General features: G+C 37.1%; 1 protein-coding gene across 2 annotated transcripts in view; it reads left to right on the top strand.

Moving 5' to 3' along the window:
* The window catches only part of LOC126183594 (WD repeat-containing protein 6), a 284,304-nt gene extending 262,525 nt beyond the window's left edge, over window positions 1-21,779 (top strand). The window contains exons 16-18 of one of the 2 annotated variants that reach the window (XM_049925693.1): window positions 7,101-7,169; window positions 8,695-8,809; window positions 19,273-21,779. In XM_049925693.1, the coding sequence (XP_049781650.1) occupies window positions 7,101-7,169; window positions 8,695-8,791 (166 nt within the window). In that variant the 3' untranslated portion in view covers window positions 8,792-8,809; window positions 19,273-21,779. The remainder of the gene's footprint in view (window positions 1-7,100; window positions 7,170-8,694; window positions 8,810-19,272) is intronic. The other variant, XM_049925694.1, reaches the window with a different exon arrangement.
* The last annotated feature ends 1,757 nt before the right edge of the window (window positions 21,780-23,536 follow it).

The following is a 23,536-nucleotide window of genomic DNA, read 5'->3' as shown; positions in this document are numbered from 1 at the left end:
GCTTCATGTTTCCCTGTCACTCTAAACTGTGTCTGCTCTTCAGCCATGATCATGGCTAGGTCTTTCTCATGACTTGCTGATGAGATTAGTATTTCACCTTTACCTTCTTTTGATAAGTAATATCTTTAAGTTTGTGCCTGTCTTTTACTCCACATGGCTTGTACATTTGGGAGTCTTAATCCTAGATTGCAATGTGTATGTTTGCCTATGGCTATTATGGCTGATTAAGTCATCTTTCATGCCTCTGCAGTTCTTTTCACAGTTTTCACCATCTTCGGACAGAACTTTATACCTATGTCTTAACGGCACACAATATTTAAGATCACAGGTGCCAGTGTGAAAGTATTGTTTACTTGAATTTTCTGCAGATTCTTGCTCACAGTTTATTACAGGATCTTCTAGGCATTGCATCATGCCTTTCAACATACTAGTGTAGTTTTCAACAACATCTAAGTCATAACAGAGCTCATCAAAGATGTTTAGCTCAGGTCCTTGTTTGCACAGTTCTACTGCTGATTCATGCTTGTAGCATACCACTCCACAGTCACAAAAATTTAAGTCAGATGTTATCTGCACAAAACAACTTGTTGTCATACAGTCATTCATATAGAAGGAGAAAAAGTGTAACATCAGAACATCAAAGTGAATCAGATTGTTCCATTAGAACCATTGGCTAGTACATGAGATACAAATACCTGTACAATAGACAGAAATTAATAACTATCAGTAACAGCACTGCTAGCTTCTTCAGACAGAAAAGAGAAATAGCTGAGGGGAAGGTTCGAAAAGCTCCCAATTTGTATAAGGAAGAAGACAGGCATAAATGGGTCAAAACATTATACGAATAAGCACTGCGCCATCTTCAGGTCAGAGAATGTAGAAGTCAATGAAAGAGTGAGAAGTAAATATAAATATATAAAAAAAGAAAAAAAAAAACAGCAAAAGAAAGGACCACTACAAATAAGAGGAGAATAAGAGGGACAATTATGAAGGAGAAAAATAAAGAAATTATCTAACAGAGGTGATTCAAGAAAGGAAAGAGAGAGTTCAAATGCATAGAAGAATAAGGGGGTACAATGAAAAGCAAGTTCTCATCTTTGGAGTTTAGGGGAACATAGTGAGTGGGAGTTACCAAATGGTTTGCCTTGTGTAGCAGACACCCCAATCTCATGAGACATGCTCTGTGGCATACTTAGCATTTAAGTGCTGGATGTCCCCTAGGCACTCTTCCCATTTGGTGGTGGTTGTCTTTGTGTCTAAATAAAGATGTGCTTTGAATACATCATCTGGTAAGTGACATGAGTAGTATTGCTTCTACATCTGTGTCTACATACATATTCTGCAAGCCACTGTATGGTGTATGGCGGAAGATGCCTTTTACCACTACTAGTCATTTCCTTCCCTTTTCCTTTTGCAAATAGAGCAAGGGGGAAACAACTGTTTACATGCCACCATATGAATGCTAATGTCTCTTATCTTATCTGTGTGGCCCTTAAACAAAATGTATGATGGCAGCAGTAGAATCGTTCTGCAGTCAGCTTCAAATGTTGTTTCTCTGAATCTTCTCAATAGTGTTTCAGGAATAGAGTGTCGTCTTCCCTCCATTTCACAAAGTATCTACCTAATACTTGCAGTTTGATAGAACCTATCACAAACAGATCTAGCACCATGTCTCTGAATTGCTGTCATGTGTTCCTTTAATCTAACCTGGTGGGAATTCCTAACGCTCAAGCATTATTGAAGAATAAGTTGCACTAGTGTTCTATATGTGCTCTCCATTAGAGATGAGCTACACTTTCTTAAAATTCTCCTGATAAACTGAAGTTGACCGTTCAGCTTCTCCACTACCATCCTTATATTCTCATTTCATATCATATCACTTTAGAACATTACACCTACATATTTAATTGATATGACTGTGTCAAGCAGCACACTAGTAATGCCATATTGGAACATTACAGGATTGTTTTTCTACTCATCTGCATTAACTTCCATTTTTCTACATTTAAAGCAAACTAGAAATTTTGTCTGTCATCCTGTATCCTCCTACAATCACTCAATGACAGCACCTTCCTATACACCACAGCATCATCAGCAAACAGCAGCAGATTGTTGCCCACCCTGTCCGTCAGACCATTAATGTATATTGAGAATAAGAGCAGCCTAATCACGCTTGACTGGTGCACTCTTGATGATACCCTTGTCTCTGATGAACAATTGCCATTGGTGAAAATGTACTGAGTTAGGTATGATCAGAATTTTCTCAGGTCCTCGGCAAGAACTTTTGCTAAGGTATGAAAAAAGTGGTAAAGCTTTGCACATCGATCTTTTTTCAGTTGCACAGATTTCTACTAACTTTTGCCTGTCATCATTTAAGCATTCATTTTTTAACTGAGAGTGCAACAGTCTCTGCTTCCTCAGCGTATTTATAATTTAGTTATTAACTACGGTGTGTATTTTCTGTACTTGATCCACTTACTCAGCACATACTTCTCCAGAGGACCATTTACACTCCATTTAAATATTGGCCATAATTCCTTTACATTCATCATGTTGGAACTAAATTATGTCTATTCATTGTCTAAGAGGGATGTTACCAAATTCTTACCAGCTTTTTCTAGAAAAAATATTCTCCTAACTTTCCTCCCTCTCATATCACAATATTTGTAATTACTTGATTTCATTGTCAGCATTCTTAATTTCTACATTTAGTGCTCCTAGATTCTGAAAAATGTGCTTTGCTGATAGATATTTATGGTTGAAAAAAACAAAATCTGAGGTCCTTGTATTTCTCCATTGCCTCACACGTTACAAAAATGTGTCATTTAATTTTGTAGAGAAACTGCTTTTGAATATAGAAACCATTTAATTAAGAAATGCCTTAAATTTAAAATTGTTTGCTCATAATTCTCAACTAAATCTATCTCTTCTGTAACTTTACTGGAATATTTCATAATTTTTGTCATTATCTGGTCTCCTTATTTTTTGTGACTGCATTTCAGTGTCCTATAAAAGTAATTTGATTATCAGTTATTGAATTAAAATAGCATTTTTATACAAAATATTAGCACCCAAAATACTATATTATTGTGTTCATAGGAGGATGAAATTAATAATTACCGGAGATTGTCAAGGCACAGTAATAGTCTGAGGTCATTATTTCTGTTATTGTAATTAAGTAAGTCTGAATTTACATGATAACAATGGTTGTCTTTCTCGCACTGACAGCATCATTAAGAATAAAGCCTTTTTTGATTTTTATCTATGCAAAGAGGACAAAAAATACTCTGTTATAATAAAGACTTCTAATATTCCTTATTACTTTTGGACCAAAGGAGACCAATTACCAAAAAGCTGAAGCATTGAGTTGTTGATAGGTACACACAGAAAGAAAGAAAACTTACTAGCTTATGGAGAAATCCTTTTTCAAGTGGGAAGAGAGAACCAGTTTGTTGTCTATACTATGGATATTCTACTTTATTTCACATATACAGTACATGTCTGTTTTATGCTGCTTAAAGTGTTAGTTAGCAATTTGTATATTTCTGAAAGCATGGTGTACTCCTGTGTGTACACCAACTGCTCCTCCATCATTATTAATTACCAGTTTCAGCTGCTTGCTTATTTCCTTTGAAGTAATAGAGCTAAATTATGCATACACAGCAGTGTACATTAAATTGCTACCTCAAGTGTAAAAGACATTTATTTATTAAATCTTTTTAATCACCTATAAATAATGTCACAAATGTGTGGTTATGTTTATATGACTGGGATCAGTATTTATGCTGTGTAATGTTGTGTTGTTCAGTTATGGATAAGTATGGAAATAAAGGCAGAAATAAAGTTGCAGCTAATGTCACATAGTGGCCCATCTCTCTCAAAAAGGACAAGCTTGCAAGCTTCATGTCACCATCTGACAGTTGGGATTACTGTCAGAAGTTTCTTGTTCAGATGCTGCTGAAAGTTTTTAAACTTATACCAGGACAAGTGCTCACAATCTATTGATCTTGGACTGCAACATTTCTTCCTTTATGTGTTTTATTTATTCATTTACCTGTTCAATTTTGTGGGACATCACAACTGAGAGCTGTTTGGTCATGGAATAATTTATTATATAGTTTACATAAGGTTGAGTAGAAAATTTATAAATAAAAGAACTAAATAATTAATGAAACATGAAAAAATTGTGAGACAGTTTATGAATAAATAACACATTAGAGAGGGAAATTCTCAACTGCTGCAAGCAACTCCTGTACAGAAAGGAGTAGTATGCACAAGGAAACCTTTGAATTTGGATATGACTATTTGGGGCTTATCACTTTTTTCCAGTTCTGCTGGAAGCCAGTGTTCACTAAATGATTGTTCCAATCTCTCAACAACAAATCCCATGATGGAATGTATATACAGATGCAGAAAAATTAGAATTCTGGGACACCTGAACAATGGCCTACACCAGTGGTTGTCAAACTTTTTTGTGCAAGAGCCATTATTAACATTGTAAGGCAACACCTCAGGCCTCATAGGAAGGGGGTCGGAATAAAGTGGTCAAACAGAAATTCAGTTTTACCCAACCATGGTTACTGATAGAAGCTTACAGTTACACATTTTGAATCTACATATTACAAGGTACCACACCAAATATGAGGGGTGTTCTGTAAGTAATGCAACACAGTTTTTTTCTTTGACAGTTATGGTTGAAACAATGCAGAATCTAGGAGCTCTAAATGTAGAAATTAAGAATGCTGACAATGAATATTTCTGCTTCAGCCCCTATAGTTTCATGAAGTTCTGACAGGTGGCAGCACTATATGTTGCCTTCAAAATGGTGTCTGTAGTGGAAGAGTGTTCCAAAGACATAACTGCCTGTGTTTCTTGTGACAGGAAACCAGAACACCACAGATATTCATAGGTGCTTGCAGAATGTCTGTGGACACCTGGTAGTGGAAAAAAGCATGGTGATTTGTTGGGTGAGGCATCTGTCATCACTGCAATAAGATCACACAATCCTATCCAATCTTGCGCATGTCGACTGGCCGCACACATTTGTGATTCCTGCACTCTCATTTCAGGTGATCGACAGATCACAATCAAACAACTCACTGCTCAACTCTGTTGGTAATGCTGATACACTCATCCATCAGTTGGGGTACTCAAAGGTGTGTGCCCACTGGGTTCTTTGTCACCTAACAGAAGACCATAAAGTACAAAAAGGACCATCTATGCAGAATTGCTTCCATGTTACAAGACCGATGGTGTCAATTTTTTGTTGAATATCATCACAGATGATGAAACATGGGCTCATCACTTTGAACCAGAAACAAAATGGCAATCCATGGGCTGGCAGCACACCACCTCTCCTGAGAAGAAAAAGTTAAAAAATGCACCTTCAGCTGGTCTTCCAGGACTCTATTTTGTTTGATGTCCTCCCTCATGGTGCAATGTTCAACTCTGAAGTGTATTGCACTACCCTCAGAAAATTAAACAACAGCTTTAGCATGTTCACCACCACAAAAATGCAAACAAACTTCTCCTTCTCCATGACAACGCAAATCCTCGCACAAACCTACACACACAGGAGGCATTCACAAAACTTCATTGGACTGTTCTTTCTCATCCACCCTAAAGCCCAGATGTTGCACCTTCTGAATTACATTTGTTTGTACCAATGAAGGATGCATTCCACTGGAAGCAGTACATGGATGATGGGGAGGATTTTGGTACAGCAAAATGTCGGCCCTGACATCAACCAGTAGAGTGCAGGCCCTATCAGTAAGGTGACATAAGGCTGTCACATTTAAAGGAGATTATGTTGAAAAATAGGGTTTTCTAATAATATGATGTATTCGAATCCTAAATAAAACCAACCAGCCTTTTTTTTTTTTTTTTTTTTTTTTTTTTAATAGTTTGCATTACTTATTGAATACTCCTCATAATTTTAAGTAAAAAAGAAAATAATATATTATAACTACATACATTTTTATGAAGGCCTTTGCAACAGGGTCTCACATTTATGTTTCTGATTTACGGGCACATTATCTAGATACCTTAACATGTTGGTATCTGAGAGAATATCAAGTGGCTGCAGCAGACCATTTTCAAGTGGGATTTTGTATTGGGCCAAATTCATCGCTGGCCGCGGTGGTCTAGCGGTTCTGGTGCTGCAGTCCGGAACCGCGGGACTGCTACGGTCGCAGGTTCGAATCCTGCCTCGGGCGTGGGTGTGTGTGATGTCCTTAGGTTATTTAGGTTTAAGTAGTTCTAAGTTCTAGGGGACTTATGACCTAAGATGTTGAGTCCCATAGTGCTCAGAGCCATTTGAACCATTTTGAACCAAATTCATCCAAAGCAAATGGTTTTAAATAATATGGCTTCATTAATTCATAACTGTCGTAAAGAGAGAGAATGGCAGATGATAGCTTTGTATATAAAAGGGTTTATAAGTCAGTTTTATTTGTTGTATTATGCCTGTTTTTCTAGGAATAACTAACTTTTATCGATTGAACATCTTTGCCACTTTTGCTGATGAGTAGTGTGGCCACTTTGCCCAATCTAACTCCACGTCAGCATTAGCTATCCATAGAAGAATCTATCAGACTGAAATAAATAAAAATGAACTACATTATTCAGCCAAATGACTTTATTTAAACATTGATGCCATATAAAATAATTACTTTCCATACAAGTGAGGTAACAGGAATAATATAATTGACATATTACATCAGATAACTGAAAAACAAAACAGTTTTTACTAAAAAATGATGGACAGAGCTTCCTCTATCAGTCTCACTGACAACAGTGGCAAAGTATATTAGAGCTAGTTGGACCATTTCTCAGCAGGCACCAGTGCTATTCAGAGAAAAAGTACGCAGTGGCCTCTTTCCATCCTAGTCACTTTACCACACCTTTCTTTACTTATCTTACTGTTAATTAGAAACCTCCATAAATTAGTATGTTATTTAACTGAATAATTTTTGGATGGTTCAATTTAAATCAGCTTTGGTTTTGCTTCTTTGTGTTTAATTTTTGTTGCTCCCAGATTTCCTTCATTTTTCAAGAGTGTTGATCCTTTTCTTCATGGGTCTACTTTCTTCCTTTTGCAGACCGGCAGCACAAGACACTCTTTCCATGCCTCAGAGAATGGCAAGGATAGTACAAGGCGTGTTTTTTAAGTAAGCACCGTTTTGAAATTAAAAAGAGATGGGCTAAGATATCTCAATAATTTTATTTTTACATGAAAACCTGTACCTTAATCTACACACTGATGCCATTACAGTTTGTTTCTTCCTTGTTTATGTTGTGTACTGAGTGTTTAAGATGCCTCCGATAATCGTGAGTCCCGCCGACTGTGAAGTACGCAGCTGTTATAAGATTTCTTAGTGCTAAAGGCCTAAAAGTGATTGATATTCACCATTAGATCTGTGCAGTTTACGGAGAAAACATTATGAGTGATGGAATGGTAAGAAAGTGGGGCATCCCTTGGTCGCTAATGAAAGTTTGGTGCAGGAAGTGGACAATAAAGTGAGAGAAAACAGACGTTTTACGATTTCCACCTTGCAGGATGACTTTCCTAATGTTTCTCTTAGTGTTTTGTGTGGCATTGTGACCGAGCACATGAATTACTGAAAATTGTGCGCACATTGGGTACCGAAAATGTTGACAGATGTGCACAAAACCAAACGTTTAGACAGTGCATTGACTTTCCTTGAGTGGTACCACAACAACAGTGATGATTTCTTAAGCCAAATTGTTACGGGCGATGAAACATGGGTGGTCTACGTCACACCAGAATCAAAGCAACAGTCCATAGAAGTTGAGCAAGGGCATCGTTTTCCTGCAAGACGAGGCCCGTCCACATGTGGCAAATCAGTCCAAAGATCTCATCACATCTTTTTGATAGGAAACTCTAGATCATCCTCCGTACAGCCCCGATCTTGTGCCCAGTGTCTACCATCTGTTCCTGCACTTGAAGAAACACCTGGGCAGTCAGCGTCTTCAAGACGATGACGAAGTCAAAACAGTGGTGATGCAGTGGTTAACAAGTCAGGTGGCTGACTTGTATGAGGAGGGTATTCAAAAACTGGTACAACGTTATGACAAGTGCCTCAATATTGACGGAAATTATGTAGAAAAGTAGATTAAGATACAGGCTTTTATGTAAAAATAAAGTTATTGAGATATCTTAGCACGTCTTTTTTTAAATTTCAAAATGGTACATACTTAAAAAACACACCTCGTACTTCGTGGAGTGGAGCTAGAAAAATTATTAATAATGTTGCTGAAAATTGTGAGCAAAAATAAAGAGTTGCTCCACTCTCTCTCTTAGCCAATAAGATGAACAGTGATTTACATAGGAGAGAGCTCCAACTCTGTGAGAATAATTCAGAATATTGGTTGCAACATGCCCAAATGGGATCCTCTCTCATTGGACCCACATTTACGACTAATGTACCCCCAATTTCATCATTATTATTATTATTTATTTTAATTAATTTATTTGTTTATTTATTTATTTATTTATGCTGACATGAAATCCTTCCAACCTGGAGTCAACCAGTGGGGGTCAATATAGACCACTTTGGGAACCACTGTTTCAAAGGCTTTCCGTGGCCTCAAAATAAACTCTGTGTGCCATGTGTTGTTGATATTATTGATAGCAGTGCATTATAAGTAAGTAATTTTTTACTCATATTTCAGGAATGGATTTACCATTTCTCTTTATGGTCAAGGCATGGAATTGATCAAAGCCATTGTGAATGATGATCCAGACAAGGAGGCAGCTCAAAAAGTTTGAAATCTGAAAGCAGATTAGGTAAAATATTTAAGCTACATTTCATTATCTTTTCTGTGGATTTCAGAGTATGTTCTTTCAACAAATTTCAAATGTTTTTGTGCTATCACATAAACCTATGTCTGAGCTGATGAAAATATGAGAATAGATCAGTCCAGAGTTGGCGTGAATTTTGACTCTCAGAATAATTTAGGTATGATTCCGAGAGATATGATCAACTTTTAAGTTGTACTGACAATAATGGGTCCTTCATTCTTGGGAACATGCTGGAATCTATCTTCAGAATTGCCTCCACTCTTTTTAAACAGCTATCAGTTAGTTATAATTTCTTATAATTCAAAACATCTACATACTCATTGCTGTGACAGGGAAGCACATGAACAACATGCCCAGTTTTGAAGTCCATCCAAGGCTGTCCTTAAACTATAACAGCTATGAGAAAAAGTGATTGTGGAACTACATCTTCACAATCTGCCCAATGGAGATTTCTCCTGTTAGAAGCAAAATTCAAAACAGTATTCTGTTCTTGCTAAACTGGATGCAGTTGAGTTGACTGCTTCATGCTTTGGATTATTTTGTGCATTGTGTGCACACACTTCAGTTTTGTAATTCAATTCTGTGTCACTGTGCCTCTGGTTAAACATTGTGCCACTGTTATTTTTGTACTGACAAGGGTATCAAAATTCCTTCTTGCACTCTATTTAGTCATCTCCACTAGTGTGTAAAGTTAATTACACGTAACTACACAACAGTTCTCCTCCAACTTTGCCTTTATTTTCCTATAACACTATTTATTCGCTGTTATGTAGATACTAAAACACTGTATGTAGCACATGAAATCATATGAACAGTCTGTTTCACAGCTCTGTTACAGTTTTCTAAGGACTATAAAGAGCATTGAGTAGATAGAGTTTTGATAAGGAACCCATGTCTGGAAATGTACCTCTTGGATATAAAGTAAGTTTGAAGATTGGTTCACTTTCAAATCTCCTGCTTCACTATACACACACAGGTGAGACAATGAGCTGTGATTTGTGTGCGCTAAAGGAGCTGCTCCATGTGGCAACTCTGTTCATTCCACGAGGTGCATCGGCAGTACATGCTTTCATACACACAGCCCACACACCCTGGTGCATGGTCGTGACGTACCATAGTCAACTGTCATCATGAACTTTTTAGTTTCTCGCAGAATTGTTATAGTCAGATGAAAATGGTATGTGATGGAATAAGATGACCCAGAAAACATTCTTGACATGCGTTGTGAAACTTGACCATTACATAATGTAACATGAAATGGGATATTTGAAAATGATCCGCTCTTCAAACTCATTTTATATCCAAATGGTTCACTTGTCAAGACTTTATCTATTATGTTCCACTCTACAACCCCTAGAATCCTGTAAGAGGAAGCATGAAACACTCTGTATAATACACCAATATGTTGTGCTCTTTATTCCAAAGGCTGGTTGGTTCCTTGCAGCTCTTCATGCTAGTCTACCCCATGCATCCCTCTTCACATCTGCACAACTTCTGCAACCTACATCCAGTTTCAAAGGCTTCTATATTCAAGCCTTGATCTCCCTCCACAATTTTTACTACCCACTCTCCTCTATTACCAAATTAACTATTCCTTGATGCCTCTGGATGGGCACAACTGATGTATCCCCTCTTTGTGTCAAATTGTGCCATACGTTTCTTTTCTCCCCATCAATTCAATATCTCTTCATTAGTTGCTTGATCGACCCATTCAGAATTCTTTCATAGCATCTCATTTCAAAAGCTGTTCTCATCTTGTCTGTATTGTTTATCATACATTTTTTATTTCCATGTAAAGCTAGACTCCAAAAAAGATATCTTAAGAAATGAATTCTTCATATACAGGGTGACACAGAATAATGGAAATGTTTGAAGTGAGTAGTGGCAGCCATGGGCAGATAGCAGCACTGCGGGTTCATGAGAGTTAGCGAGTAAACAGTCCGCCATTTCAGTAATCATGAATCAGTGGAACACACAACAGCATGCATTAGCCATAAAAATGTTTTATAAAAACAATGATAGTTTGGTAGCGATGCAGAAGGAGTTTTGAAGTTTTTATAATTTAGGATGTCATGATGCCGTTCTGTCAAACCATGCGATTAATAACTTTGAAGAGACTGGATCTGCCCTCAAGAAGAAACCAACAGAACGATCAAGAAGTGTGCATTTTCCAACAAACATTGATGTTGCATACGAGTCTGTCTTACGGAGCCCATGGCATTCAATTCATAAGCAAGCAGCAGTGGTTGGAATGTCTCGGGAGAGTGTTCACACAATGCTTCATCTTGATTTAAAATTTCATCCATACAAACTACAGATGGTGCTACAATTGAAGGACAACAGTTACCAGTTACGATTAGGAATCTGTCAACAAATGATAACAAGACTAAACAATGACGATGAATTTCTAAACAACTTGTGGATGTCATTTTCATCACATGGTATTATTGGACCATATTTTTTTGCAAATGAACAGGGAAACACAATAACTGTCAATGCCGATTGTTATGTGGAGATGTTATGAACTTTGATTACACCTGGATTGAAAAACTTCCAAATGTTCAAGAAGTCTGGTTTCAACAGGACAGAGCGACATCACACTGCATGCCAATCAATGGCATATGTGCGAGAATTGTTTGGCAACCATGTGATCTAACGGTTTGGTAACATTCTCTGGCCCCCTAGATCGCCAGATTTATCCGTTTGTGATTTTTTCCTTGTGGGGCTACCTCAAGAGCAAAGTCTCCATGATTCAACCAAGAACCGTAGGTGAGTTAAAACAGAGAATTCGGAATGCAATTCACAGTATCCCAGCTGAGATGTTGCGGCAGTCAATGAGGAATCTCAACAACAGATTTTGCGAATGTATTCATACAGGAGGATGCCATCTGAAGGAAGTAATTTTTAAAAAATGATAAATGCCGTCAGTGTTTTGTAAATGAAGAAGTTGTAAGGTTTCAATTGCTATGAATGCAATTTCTTTCCTTCATCACTTCTAGTTTTATTGGATTGTGGAAATGTTCCCATTTTTCTGTGTCACCCTGTATAAATTTATGTCAGATGTTAACATGTTACTCTTTTTCAGGTAAATGTTTCTTTCTTTTGCCAGTCTGCATTTTATATCCCCTGGATTTCTGCCAATGCCAGTTATTTTGCTGCTCAAATAGCAAAACTTGTCTGCTTTTTTGTGTCTCATTTCCTAATGTAACCTCATCAGTATCACCTAATTTAATTTGTCTACTGTCCATTACCCTCATTTTACTTTTGTTGAAGTTCATCTGACACTATCGATTCTGTTACCTAATCTCCCAAGTTATTTCCCATTTATAACAGAACTAAGATATCATTGATAAACCTTAAAGTATTTATTTTGGTTTACTTTACTGCTTGCTCGAAACCTGAAAAATGAATAGGATACAAACCTGTACCATTTTCTTCTCCATTATGCCTCCCGTTTGTGTTATTTTTCTCTTGTAGCTGTAGCCTGGTTTCTGTACAAGTTGTAGATAGCTTTTCACTCCCTGTTTAGTATCCTCAATAATGCCTTGATTTCAATGAGTGATTTCCAGTTGACATTGTGAAAAGCTCTCTATATATCTGTAAATGTAAGAGTTGGGTAACAGAAGGGGTAAATGTAACAACTCAAAATTTAGATGAGACATTGAGTCATCGGTAGGCACATAAACAAAGCTAAGAATGTTGCTAACTTTCAGATGAATCCTCCTCCAACTCTGGAGAAGCATCCATCCAAAAGCTAGCAAATTCATTAGTCATGTTTGTATGCATATTGTTGTCTCAGTACCTCTACTGTATGGTGAGATGTTACCTTTACTCCTTCCATCATTTGCATTCCCCTAAGGAATTTCCATTATCAAATGTTGACTGTAGGTTTGACTTTCTTCAGTCAATGTTGTAAGATTAGTCAAATAATAAATATTGCCTTGTGTGGTCTTAAATTTCTCCAGAATGCAAATTGATCTTACCCCCAGGCTGGCTTCTACCAATTATTCTGTTATTTTGCAGATAATTTGTGTCAGTATTTTGAAACTGAGACTAATAAAACTGGTAAGGAAAGTTCTGGCTGAATGTCAATCATTTAGGAGTAAAAGAGACAGCTCACTGAATAATAGAGCCATTGAGTAATTGACAGTTCACAAAAAAGACTGTACAGTTTGCTACTGTACACACACACACACACACACACACACACACACACACACACACACACACACACACCAGGTGTGCAGGATAGGAATGTGGTAGGGAGAGACAGGAAGTGCACAGGATAGAAATGTTGGAGGGAGAAGCGGTAGTTGCACAGGATAGGAATGAGACGCATGGGTTGTCTAGCTGGTGGCTTGGTGCAGTGCACAATGACAACGATGTGAAGGAGTGGATTGGGAAGGGGTGACAGGACAGGGGAAGTGAAGCAGTTGGGCGGAGAGTGTGGGTACAGTTGATTAGTGGAGATTGAGGCCAGTAGGATTACTGAAATGAAGTATGAGTTGCAAGGATAACTCCCATTTATATAGTTCAAAAAGTTGCTGCTGTGGGGAAGGATACAGATGGCATGGGCTGTAAAGCAGCATTGAACTTGAGTATGTTGTGCCCAGCAGTTCTGCTACTTGGAGGTCAACTCTGCTCCCTGCCACAGTTTGGGAGTGGCCAATCATTGTGGTGGATAGCTGGTTGGTGGTGATGTCCACGTAAAGTGTTGAGCAGAAACTGCAGCAGAGCTAGTACATGACATTGCTGCTTTCACATGTGTCCCTGCCTCTGATTGGACATGATAGACTATTACAAGACTAGAGTAACATGTGCTGAGCAGGTAAATTGGGCAGGTCTTGCACCTGGGTCTTTGACGTGGGTATGGCCCCTGTGGCAAGGGGTTGGGAACTGGACTCACGTAGAGATGGACCAGGATGTTGTGCCATGATTACTTATCGCTGTGCGAATATGTGGCTCTTTAATATAACAAGATTTGATGATGTCATGTTAAATGCAAGGGCCACATATTCGTACAGTGATAAGTAATTGTGGATTAATTTTAAAAATTATAGAAAAGTGGTATTTATCATAATTTTTTTTTAAAAAAGTTCTGCCCTATAAAGAGCATTAGGTTAGTTGCAGAGTAATAAAAAAACACTTTTAACAGCTTTCTGTGGTTATTTTACAACAAAAGTTATAAATTCTCCCATTGAGCTTATCCTACACTTTCCATGAAATATTCCACATCTTTGCCATAACCATTCATTTTAAAGTTTGTTTAGAGCTTGTTTAGCTTCTAGTGGGATACATTTGTTTTCCAGTTCTCTTTCATTGAAGTGAGAGCAAAATTAAAGGTTTCTTGCACTTCAATAACAGAAATGCTGGTTTGCTCAGTTAACAATATTTTGTCATGGAATAGATGCATGGTTGAAATAAGGAATATAAGATTGCAGTCATGTAAGTTATGTTTAAATAAATTACTTACTTATTGATGAAGACACTGATTGATGGACTGGAAGTAAGACCACAGAGCTGGAAACAGTTTCAAGGGTCTTTCCAGTGCTGAATTAATTGTTAACCACATGGTGTTAGGAGTTGTTGGTATCGTGTATTAAGAAACTCACAGAAAATTTAGCACTTCTATCTGGTTTGTATACACATGAAAATAGTTTTAAAAAATTGTGATTAGTGATTTAGTAACCAAAGGGAGAGTATCAGTTCCATGCTGTAAGCAGGTAGGCACAGTATGTGCTGGACAACTAATAACTACCATATTTTCATTGAACAGAACACACATTCTGTCCAGGCTTACAGGTAAGGCCACCAAAGTTTACATTTGCATTGTCTCCACTTAAAGCAATACAATTGGAGGAGATGGTTTGTTTGTCTGAGGTCTGTGAAATAAAAGATTCTACAGTTTCAGGTGTTTCATTTAAACAAACCTGTACTTCTAATACTTGTACCTGAGTGCCATTCTCCATATAATCAAAATTCTGAATTGTGCTGTTTCATAAACCAAAATATGGCATTCTTTCATTAAGAATTTCAATTAAAATTTCTAATGCATGTAGGCAATAGGACTGTTTACAATAGCCAGATTTTTCCCCTTGTTTTTCTACACAACAACTCTTTAACTACATCAGATACTTTAAAAAGTGTTTAATTAAAGTTTGATGTGCAGTCCATATGCTTTAATGAATGATGGTAGGTGTAGCTTGAACCTTCTTATCCAAAGCTGAGAATTTTGGAGTGAAGAAGAGTGATTATAACCCTCACTTGAGCTACATCTTTCAGAATTTTTGTGTTTTACATTGCAGAGATGTATTTATAAATCACTAATACCATTATAGCCTTGCTATTTTTTATTATTCAACTGACTGAATATATGCCTGTGAGAGTGGAAACTGTCATCAAGGCTAAGGGTGGGCCAACACCATATTGAATTTCAGCATTACCAATGGAGGGCACCACGAACTTGTTCGTCACTCTCAGCCAGGTGTCCGGATACTTTTGATCACATAGTGTACATTGAGAAACCCTGATGACACAGTGACAAGAGGTTTGGAAACATCAATGCGATACTATAACATGGATAACAACCATAGGAAAACATCCCCATAGTTTGAAGATTCCTGTGATGGCTGTCAAATTCACCCTGATTGAGAAGAAATTGTTGAATTACAATGAATGAATGAGGGCATATTATTATATATGTGCTTGGTCAGCTCGTGGCTGTGGAAGCAATGACCTTGCTGCCCCTGGGGAGATGTTTGCTTCTCTTCACAAAGAGAATGTGGGTAGATAGTCACTTTCACTGTCACAGATAGGTATAATTCTTCCTCAGTTGCTCTGTTTCTCCACACTGAATAGAACTTGGCAACAAGAAACAAATAGGCTATTTGATAAAATTGCTGGCAGGTTGCAATTGGATCAAAGGGAGTTTTATTCCAGAATATGACTGTGGCTGGGATAAATGCACAGCAGGAAAGAAGGGAACACAAGGATAAGGATTTCAACAAGCAAGCATAATCAGTAGCCAGAGATGTGGACAACAACACCGTTGAATTCTTCAGTACACAATGAGAAAGGGAAACACTGACAAAGTGTAGTACCATTTACTTTCTTAAGGATTCATGGGAATCATTTAACAGAAAATAGAAAGTTTAATCATAATTTGAAAATAAGGTATATCCCTATAACTAGCAAGGTAGTTAGCATAACAACCATATTTTTTGACCATAGCCTACCTCTGATAGGAAGCACACACGAACACACTACAGGTCTAATTCTCAAGCCCGAAGTATTGGTAAGTGATTGGAGAGAGTAAGGGTAGATGTAACAAGGATGAGAATGCATTTGGGGGGACTGAACTCCTTACATAAATCCTTTATAAATGTACAACGCTGAACTGTCTTAAAATGGGAACTAGCTTTGCCTCATATTATTTAAGCAACTATGTTAATAATTGTGCAATAAACATTTTTATTTGCTGTCATTTCTAAGAATATTTTATTCATAAACATTTTGTGCCTATTTAGGTTATGCACAACAGAATTTGACCTATTAGGTGAATAGTGTAGGTTCAATTGAGAACATCCACCACATAGTAAGAGAAGCACAGTTCAACAAATTGAGACGTGCACAGAAATGATTGGTGCAGGTGCTTCGTCCTCAAACTGATGCACATCTTACATTGAACTGTTAATGAGTTGGCAAACAGTCTTGTGTATAGGTTAGATCACTGCAAATAGCAATTAGAAAAATACAGTCACTAAAAAACCCGCATAAACTGACTTAAATCCATAATCAGAAGGAGAAGTTATAAACCAAACCCATTGCTATCAAAAAGACAAGAGATTTAGTGGATGAAAACACACATAGTGAAGCTGACATTGTAAAACAAGGAGCACACAGAAAATTAAATACTGACCTTTATAAGTATGTAAAAATTAAAATCCATTGTTGTTGTTGATGAACGCAGTATTATCAGCATGGAAATCAAGAATCAATTATTCCATTTCATCCATTAGTTTTTCGCAATGGACATGTTTCTTGTTGTCACCTTCATCAACAGTTCTTCGAATTGCTACCCATTCTTGTTTGCCAAAGGAGGCAAGCTTTTTCTCAGCAAACTTCTAGACGTCCACAAATGAGACATGTTGTTAGCTATTCTGTTTTTTATTAGAGCTCATACCATTTCTATAACATTTAGTACTAAGTGATTTGATGGTTTCTAGAGAAGAGCCCCAGAAGTTTAGCTGCAGAGAATATATATGTGGGTATTTAACTTTTTTATTAGAGCATATAATTCAATTTCTTTGCTTAACTGGTTGAATTAAACATTATATGAATAACCATGGTTTGGAGTCCATGTTATACTGTTGTTCCCACTACAACTGGTTGGATTTCAAAGTTCAGAGTTAATGTGCCTGTTGACAACTCAGTGCCCCAACTATTCAGTGAGTTACTCTTATCATCAGATTATTCAAATTCCACTAAGGACTTTCTGTTATCATATTGACTACTTAGATTAGTATTTTAGCTCAGTGTTCTTGCTATTCAGTATTGGTGGTTTCTCATTCAGTTTCTTGTTAACTTGCACAGTCAAACTAAAGCAAGAGTTACTTGACAAGTTTTGTATCAGTTCCAGTTCTAATAATATGTGTGATGAGGGCCTCCTGGCAGGGAGACCATTCGCCTGGTGCAAGTCTTTCGATCTGACGCCACTTCGGCGACTTGCGCATCAATGGGGATGAAATGATGATGATGATTAGGACAACACAATACCCAGTCCCTGAGCGGAGAAAATCTCTGACCCAGCCGGGAATCAAACCCGGGCCCTTAGGATTGACAGTCTGCCGTGCTGACCACTCAGCTACCAGCAGTGGACAGTCCCACACTAAAACAACTATTCAGTCAATAAAATTTCAACAATGCTGTATAGAATTTTTTAAAGTAAATGATAAAGGATCAAATAATTACCTTTAAAAATGTATAACATTCATATTTTCATGCTTATCTCTCATTTTACTCTCTTTCCTGAATATTAAAAATATATTTGAAACCAAACGAGACTTTCTTCCTGTAGAGATAACCACTTAGTAGTTTTCAGTTGACTAATTAATTCCTTGTGCCCTCCAATACTCTTTGTTCATACAGAGTAATTTGGTTACCTGTATTGCTTTCACTTGATCCATCTGGTCATTTATTTTGTTTAATACGAGAACTGTGAATGTATTTTCCAGTGGTAGAAATGATGGCACTGCTATCTTGATAGCAATTTCTTATTTTGTGTATGCAACAATATGTCTACTTTTATATAAATATTGAAAAAGCACCTTATTATTATCAGATGTTTCTCTTCAGCTGGTAAGTGTCTACCAGTGAATTACACAATTGATTAATTACCTAAATGAGGCATAGACAGTATAAAAAACACCAACATACCTGAAGTCTCTACTGTGCTTTATAATGTAATGCCTCCTTTAAGTGACAAATTTTCTTGCACTGAAAGAAGGACATGTTTCAGTGTTGTGGCAGTTTGTGTGTAATGTGGAAATTATGTACCAGTCTCGAGACAACTCGTTCATGAAGAATCTAAAACATTCTTCTCCCTTTTCCATATATTTCCTAGAGTGGAAAAGTTCTAGAAGCTACTTGCTCCTCCCTCCCTCCCTCACTCACTCACTCACTCACTGGAACAGGTCCCATTGTCTTGGGTACAGTTTTATAGTCTCATCACTGGATGACAGACAGTAAGTGAATTTAATGGCGATCTCGTTGGAATAAAGTGGTGGACTCACATGCAAGCCAAGAATGTGTCCTCTATGTGCAGGCAATCTTTCCTGTATGAGCTATTGTAATTACTGCATTGAAACAGCAGTTTTTGAGGTAATTATTACTGAAGGGAGTAACAAAATAACAAAACTTTTCTTTTATGTTGGGGAAAGGAGGAGAATTCCTTTCTTGTTGGCAGATAGGCAGTAATGTTGGGTTCTGTAATAGGTACTTGTGCTAAAAATTGTCTTAAATCAGTCAGCTGTCAACTGTGGAGAGGTGTCAGTTAGGTTTGAAGTGCCTGTTTTTATAAATTCTCTTTCATATGATCAGGTGTTTTTCAGTTGTGATCATATGAAAAGAACACACTGATATTAACCTATATGTCTTGTTTGGGAACACAGTAGCAGAAACCATCACTCTGTTTTATAAGGTGTACAGTGAGGAAATACCAATACTCAGGTTAATTTACAAGTACTTTTCTCATTTTAAAAGTGATTAATTTATATGATAAATATGAAACATGACTGTAATGTATGTCTATTTCCAAACAGACTTGTAGCAATAAAATTCATATTCTGTGTTTGTTTTCTGATGAAAGGGTGCCTTAAGTGTGAGTGTGTGCCGTGAATTTAAAGTGTAACCACAAATTGATTCTGAATTTTTGTCAAACATAATTACAGGTATTGAGATGTACTCGGTGTTTCCTACTGAGCAAGGTGATGCAGTGATTAGCTCTCTGGACTTGGATTTGGGAGGATGACAGTTCAACTCACCATCCAGTCATCCAGATCTGGGTTATCTGTGATTTCCTTCCCCAACAATCTGAGCTTCTACTCTGTCTGTAATGACATTGATGTTGATGGGATGTTAAACCCTAATCTTCCTTCCTGGTTCCTTTTTTCAATGTTTCTTCAAGTCACTCATTTATTTAGAATCAGGATTTAATTTAAATTTTCCAATGTAAATACATATCATTTGGTAACTAATGTTCTATTAAAGATACTTTGTTTTATGGCTGTTGTTACTGTATTTCATTGTAGCAAAAGGAATGTAGCATGGACACCACATGAGATGTAGCCAGCTCTAAGAGTGTCACATAATACTTCCCAATCAGCCTGTAAACTTCAGATTAGTTTCAGTGTATGAAAAATGTAAAAGAAACAAAGGAAAACATCTACTTACCAGGCTGCTGCAGCTCAACCATCTCAGATAGAAAGCTCAATAACTTTTAAAACTAGGAATGTGAAGAAAAACGGTTTTTCAAATAACTGTACAGGAATGGATCCAGAACACTGGGGCTGTGGTCTGCCTACATACCAGAAAATAACTCGGGCGACTGAAGTGAAATAGAGAACCATTTTGCAGTAAATGCCTCTCTCAACTATTATGTTGCTTGATTAATTCACACACACACACACACACACACACACACACACACACACACGGCTGCATTTTCCCAGCTGACAACACTAAACCATCACATTAGTTCAACTGATGGAGACTCCACTGGGTCCAGGAAGTTTGTTGCAGTTTAGCAATTTCAGCTGTTTCTCAATGTACACTATCTTCTCCGTGGCATGAGAATGGCAGTGGAGCAGCAGTCCTGGATTTTCCTTTGTAAACGAACATTTGAAAGTCAAATTAAACATTTTTGCTTTTGTCTTGCTACCTCAGTTTCAGTTCCAATGTCATTCATGAGTGTCTGGCACTAACTCGGGTGCTACTGAAAGCCATTATATTTATGACCAGAATTTCTTTGCCTCTTGTGAAGTGTCTTTCCATTCAGCAAATCTCTATCTACAGCCCTATGCATTGTTTTGCACTTATTGTGCAATGTTCAGTGTTTCTTACTTACAGAGACTGTATACCAAATAGGGACCCCCTTTGTGAACTGACCTACTATGATTATATATCTGTCCAGTCATTAGTCAATTAGTCCTCTAAACTTGAATCACATTTTCATTTTTTGTAGTCCTGTCTTCCTCAGTTGCGTGTAATATTACGGTATATTGATAATTTTTACTTATGGACCATAAGTGACAAAAATGTAAATTTAAATAACTAATATATGTACATATTTCAGGCCACTGATAATGCCTTGCAGAAAATAAAGGCGAAATGTGTATGGCACTAAAATTGTGTTTTATTCAGTTGCTGTCAGATGGTCCATAAGTAAAAATTATCAACATACCGTGATATTCAATCACATTTCTTATTCATGCTCCTGCCCAGAGCTTAATGCTTCACATTTCTACTTGAGATATGACACTACTGCCTCTTTATCTAATTTACTGGATAAGTAAATCTTTCTACTGGCCTTAGTTGCCCTTTATACTTTGCAAATCATTGTTGCTACAACTGCCTTGTGTTCGCTGATACCTGTTCCAATGTGGACCTCCTCAGAGAGGTCAGGTTAATTTGTAGCCATAAGATTTTTGCATTTTATGCAACCCTCAGTGCCTTCAAAAACCATGTGCAGGATTTTCATATTCTCTCACTTGCTGCATGCAAACTATTAGTCCTACAGACAAAATGAACACGACCTTTCTGTAGGAAATTAAATGTAGTTAAATTTTGTATCGGGGGATACATTTTTGCTGTAGGGCACAATTTTTGTGTTATTCAAGAAAAATGCATTTGGAGGTCACTTTCATATGTTTCTCTTTAATTATTCAAAAACCACATGCTCTGGCAAAAACATATCCCTTTGTAAAATTAAAATACATTAAATTTCCTACAAAAAGATCCTGAGTCTCGTGGTCAACAGAAGGACCCAGTAATAAATTTATGTACATCCTTGATACTGAGTCTTGGCTAAAAAAAACTCACATTCAGCTTCACTTTCTCTTTCAGTGGATTTGAGTTTTGTGTCTGTTGCGATGAATCCACCACTTCTATTTCCTGCTAGGCTATCCTTGTAATCATCTAGTAAAATTTCTGCCAAAGAGGCTGTGGGACAGCATGAGTAAAAAGTGATAAGTTCTTTGATTTATTATGTATAATGTGACTAAAATTATGTAAATAAGTTACAGATACATGTAAAATCAGATATATGTAAAATCATATATATTAAGTCTTGTATTATGTGTGTACTATGCCTATATCTGTGCAAATAAAGGCATATTTTTGAGAATGTTTGGAAGTTTGTAAATGTTGTGTATAATGTATTTCAAAGTAAACTGATTGTGGCGAGTTACATTTGCACATTCTAATTATTTTAGCATTAACATCTGGTCTGGAAAATCATTTTCCATTAACTGTCGTCTAGATACTAATATAATTAACTCAATATTTCAACCTTTTTCCAGTAATTGGCCAGATTGTACTACTGAGGTGTCTGAAAGTTTACGATCATGGTCGTACAAAGTCAACTGTCATGGCATAACAGCACATTCTGTGGATATTTATAACTATCACAGTGTGTTCTATTAAGTTTCTCCTTTCATCTGCAGAATGTATTGTGTGTGTTTACCATATATGTTATCATTTTTGTGTTTGTTTTGCAAGTTAGATAACTCTTTGAGGGGCAGGTGAACACCATAAAATTTTAACCTAAAGGGACATGAACAGTAATTTACATATTCAAATCTGATCCACTTATAACACTTTAATTTTTATCTATCTACAGCAGGTTTGCAAAAATTCACCTTCACGATGACAAAATATTGCTATTAAATATGATCATCACAGCAACCTGCCACCACATTACAGTATACAAGTTCAGTGCTTGGTGGTTCAACTTTGGTATAACTTGCTTTTAATTTTCAAAGTATCTCTTGAAACAGTTCTTACCTGCTCTCAGACCCAAAGGTATTTTGCACACTGAACACATTCACACAGTTTGGACCAGGATTTCTCTTTAACTGAAAATTGCACATCATCTTTTGGAGAACTGCTCCATTTCAGTCTCCTTGTGCATAATGAACGGTTTTGTTACACAGAAGTCTACAAAGTGGAAGAGCAATCTCATCCACCATCTCTTACTTTTTCTGTCTGCAACGTAGTCTAACTTCAGTCAATCAAAATTATCCATATAGTTCATACTGGAATTGTAATCTTTCAATGCAAGAGAGCAAGTGACATTGGTTATTGTTCTGTCTTCCATACTGTGACCTAGTATGGACACATCCGATGGTGCATGACATAGAGAAATTGTATTGACTGCCCTGCTTCCTTCCATTTATAGATAGCTACTACATTATTGCTAATTGTATAATAAAATTTCCATCTCTCAAGTTCCTTTTCCTCCTTGAGTTTTGGAATTTTTTCCTTCTGAGATTTATTGTTCCTCAAGTGTTCAGACCACTGGACTTTAGGTTCTTGAACAGTTCCTTCTCTAGATTGTTGCACAGATGACAAAATGGTAGATATCAAAATAGATGACAGAGGGATAGAGAAACAATTAAAATCGCTCAAAAGAGGAAAGGCCGCTGGACCTGATGGGATACCAGTTCGATTTTACACAGAGTACGCGAAGGAACTTGCCCCCCTTCTTGCAGCAGTGTACCGTAGGTCTCTAGAAGAGCATAGCGTTCCAAAGGATTGGAAAAGGGCACAGGTCATCCCCATTTTCAAGAAGGGACATCGAACAGATGTGCAGAATTATAGACCTCTATCTGTAATGTCGGCCAGTTGTAGAATTTTGGAACACGTTTTATGTTCGAGTATAATGACTTTTCTGGAGACTACAAATCTACTCTGTAGGAATCAGCATGGGTTTCGAAAAAGACGGTCATGTGAAACCCAGCTGGCGCTATTCGTCCACGAGACTCAGAGGGCCATAGACATGGGTTCCTAGGTAGATGCCACGTTTCTTGACTTCCGCAAGGCATTCAATACAGTTCCCCTCAGTTGTTTAATGAACAAAGTAAGAGCATATGGACTATCAAACCAGTTGTGTAATTGGATTGAAGAGTTCCTTGATAACACAACGCAGCATGTCAT

The sequence above is a fragment of the Schistocerca cancellata genome, chromosome 4 (genome assembly GCF_023864275.1).
Source record: "Schistocerca cancellata isolate TAMUIC-IGC-003103 chromosome 4, iqSchCanc2.1, whole genome shotgun sequence".
In the NCBI taxonomy this organism is placed as follows: Eukaryota; Metazoa; Arthropoda; class Insecta; order Orthoptera; family Acrididae; genus Schistocerca; species Schistocerca cancellata.
The sequence above is the reverse complement of the archived record's forward strand: the minus strand, read 5'-3'. Positions and strand labels throughout refer to the sequence as shown.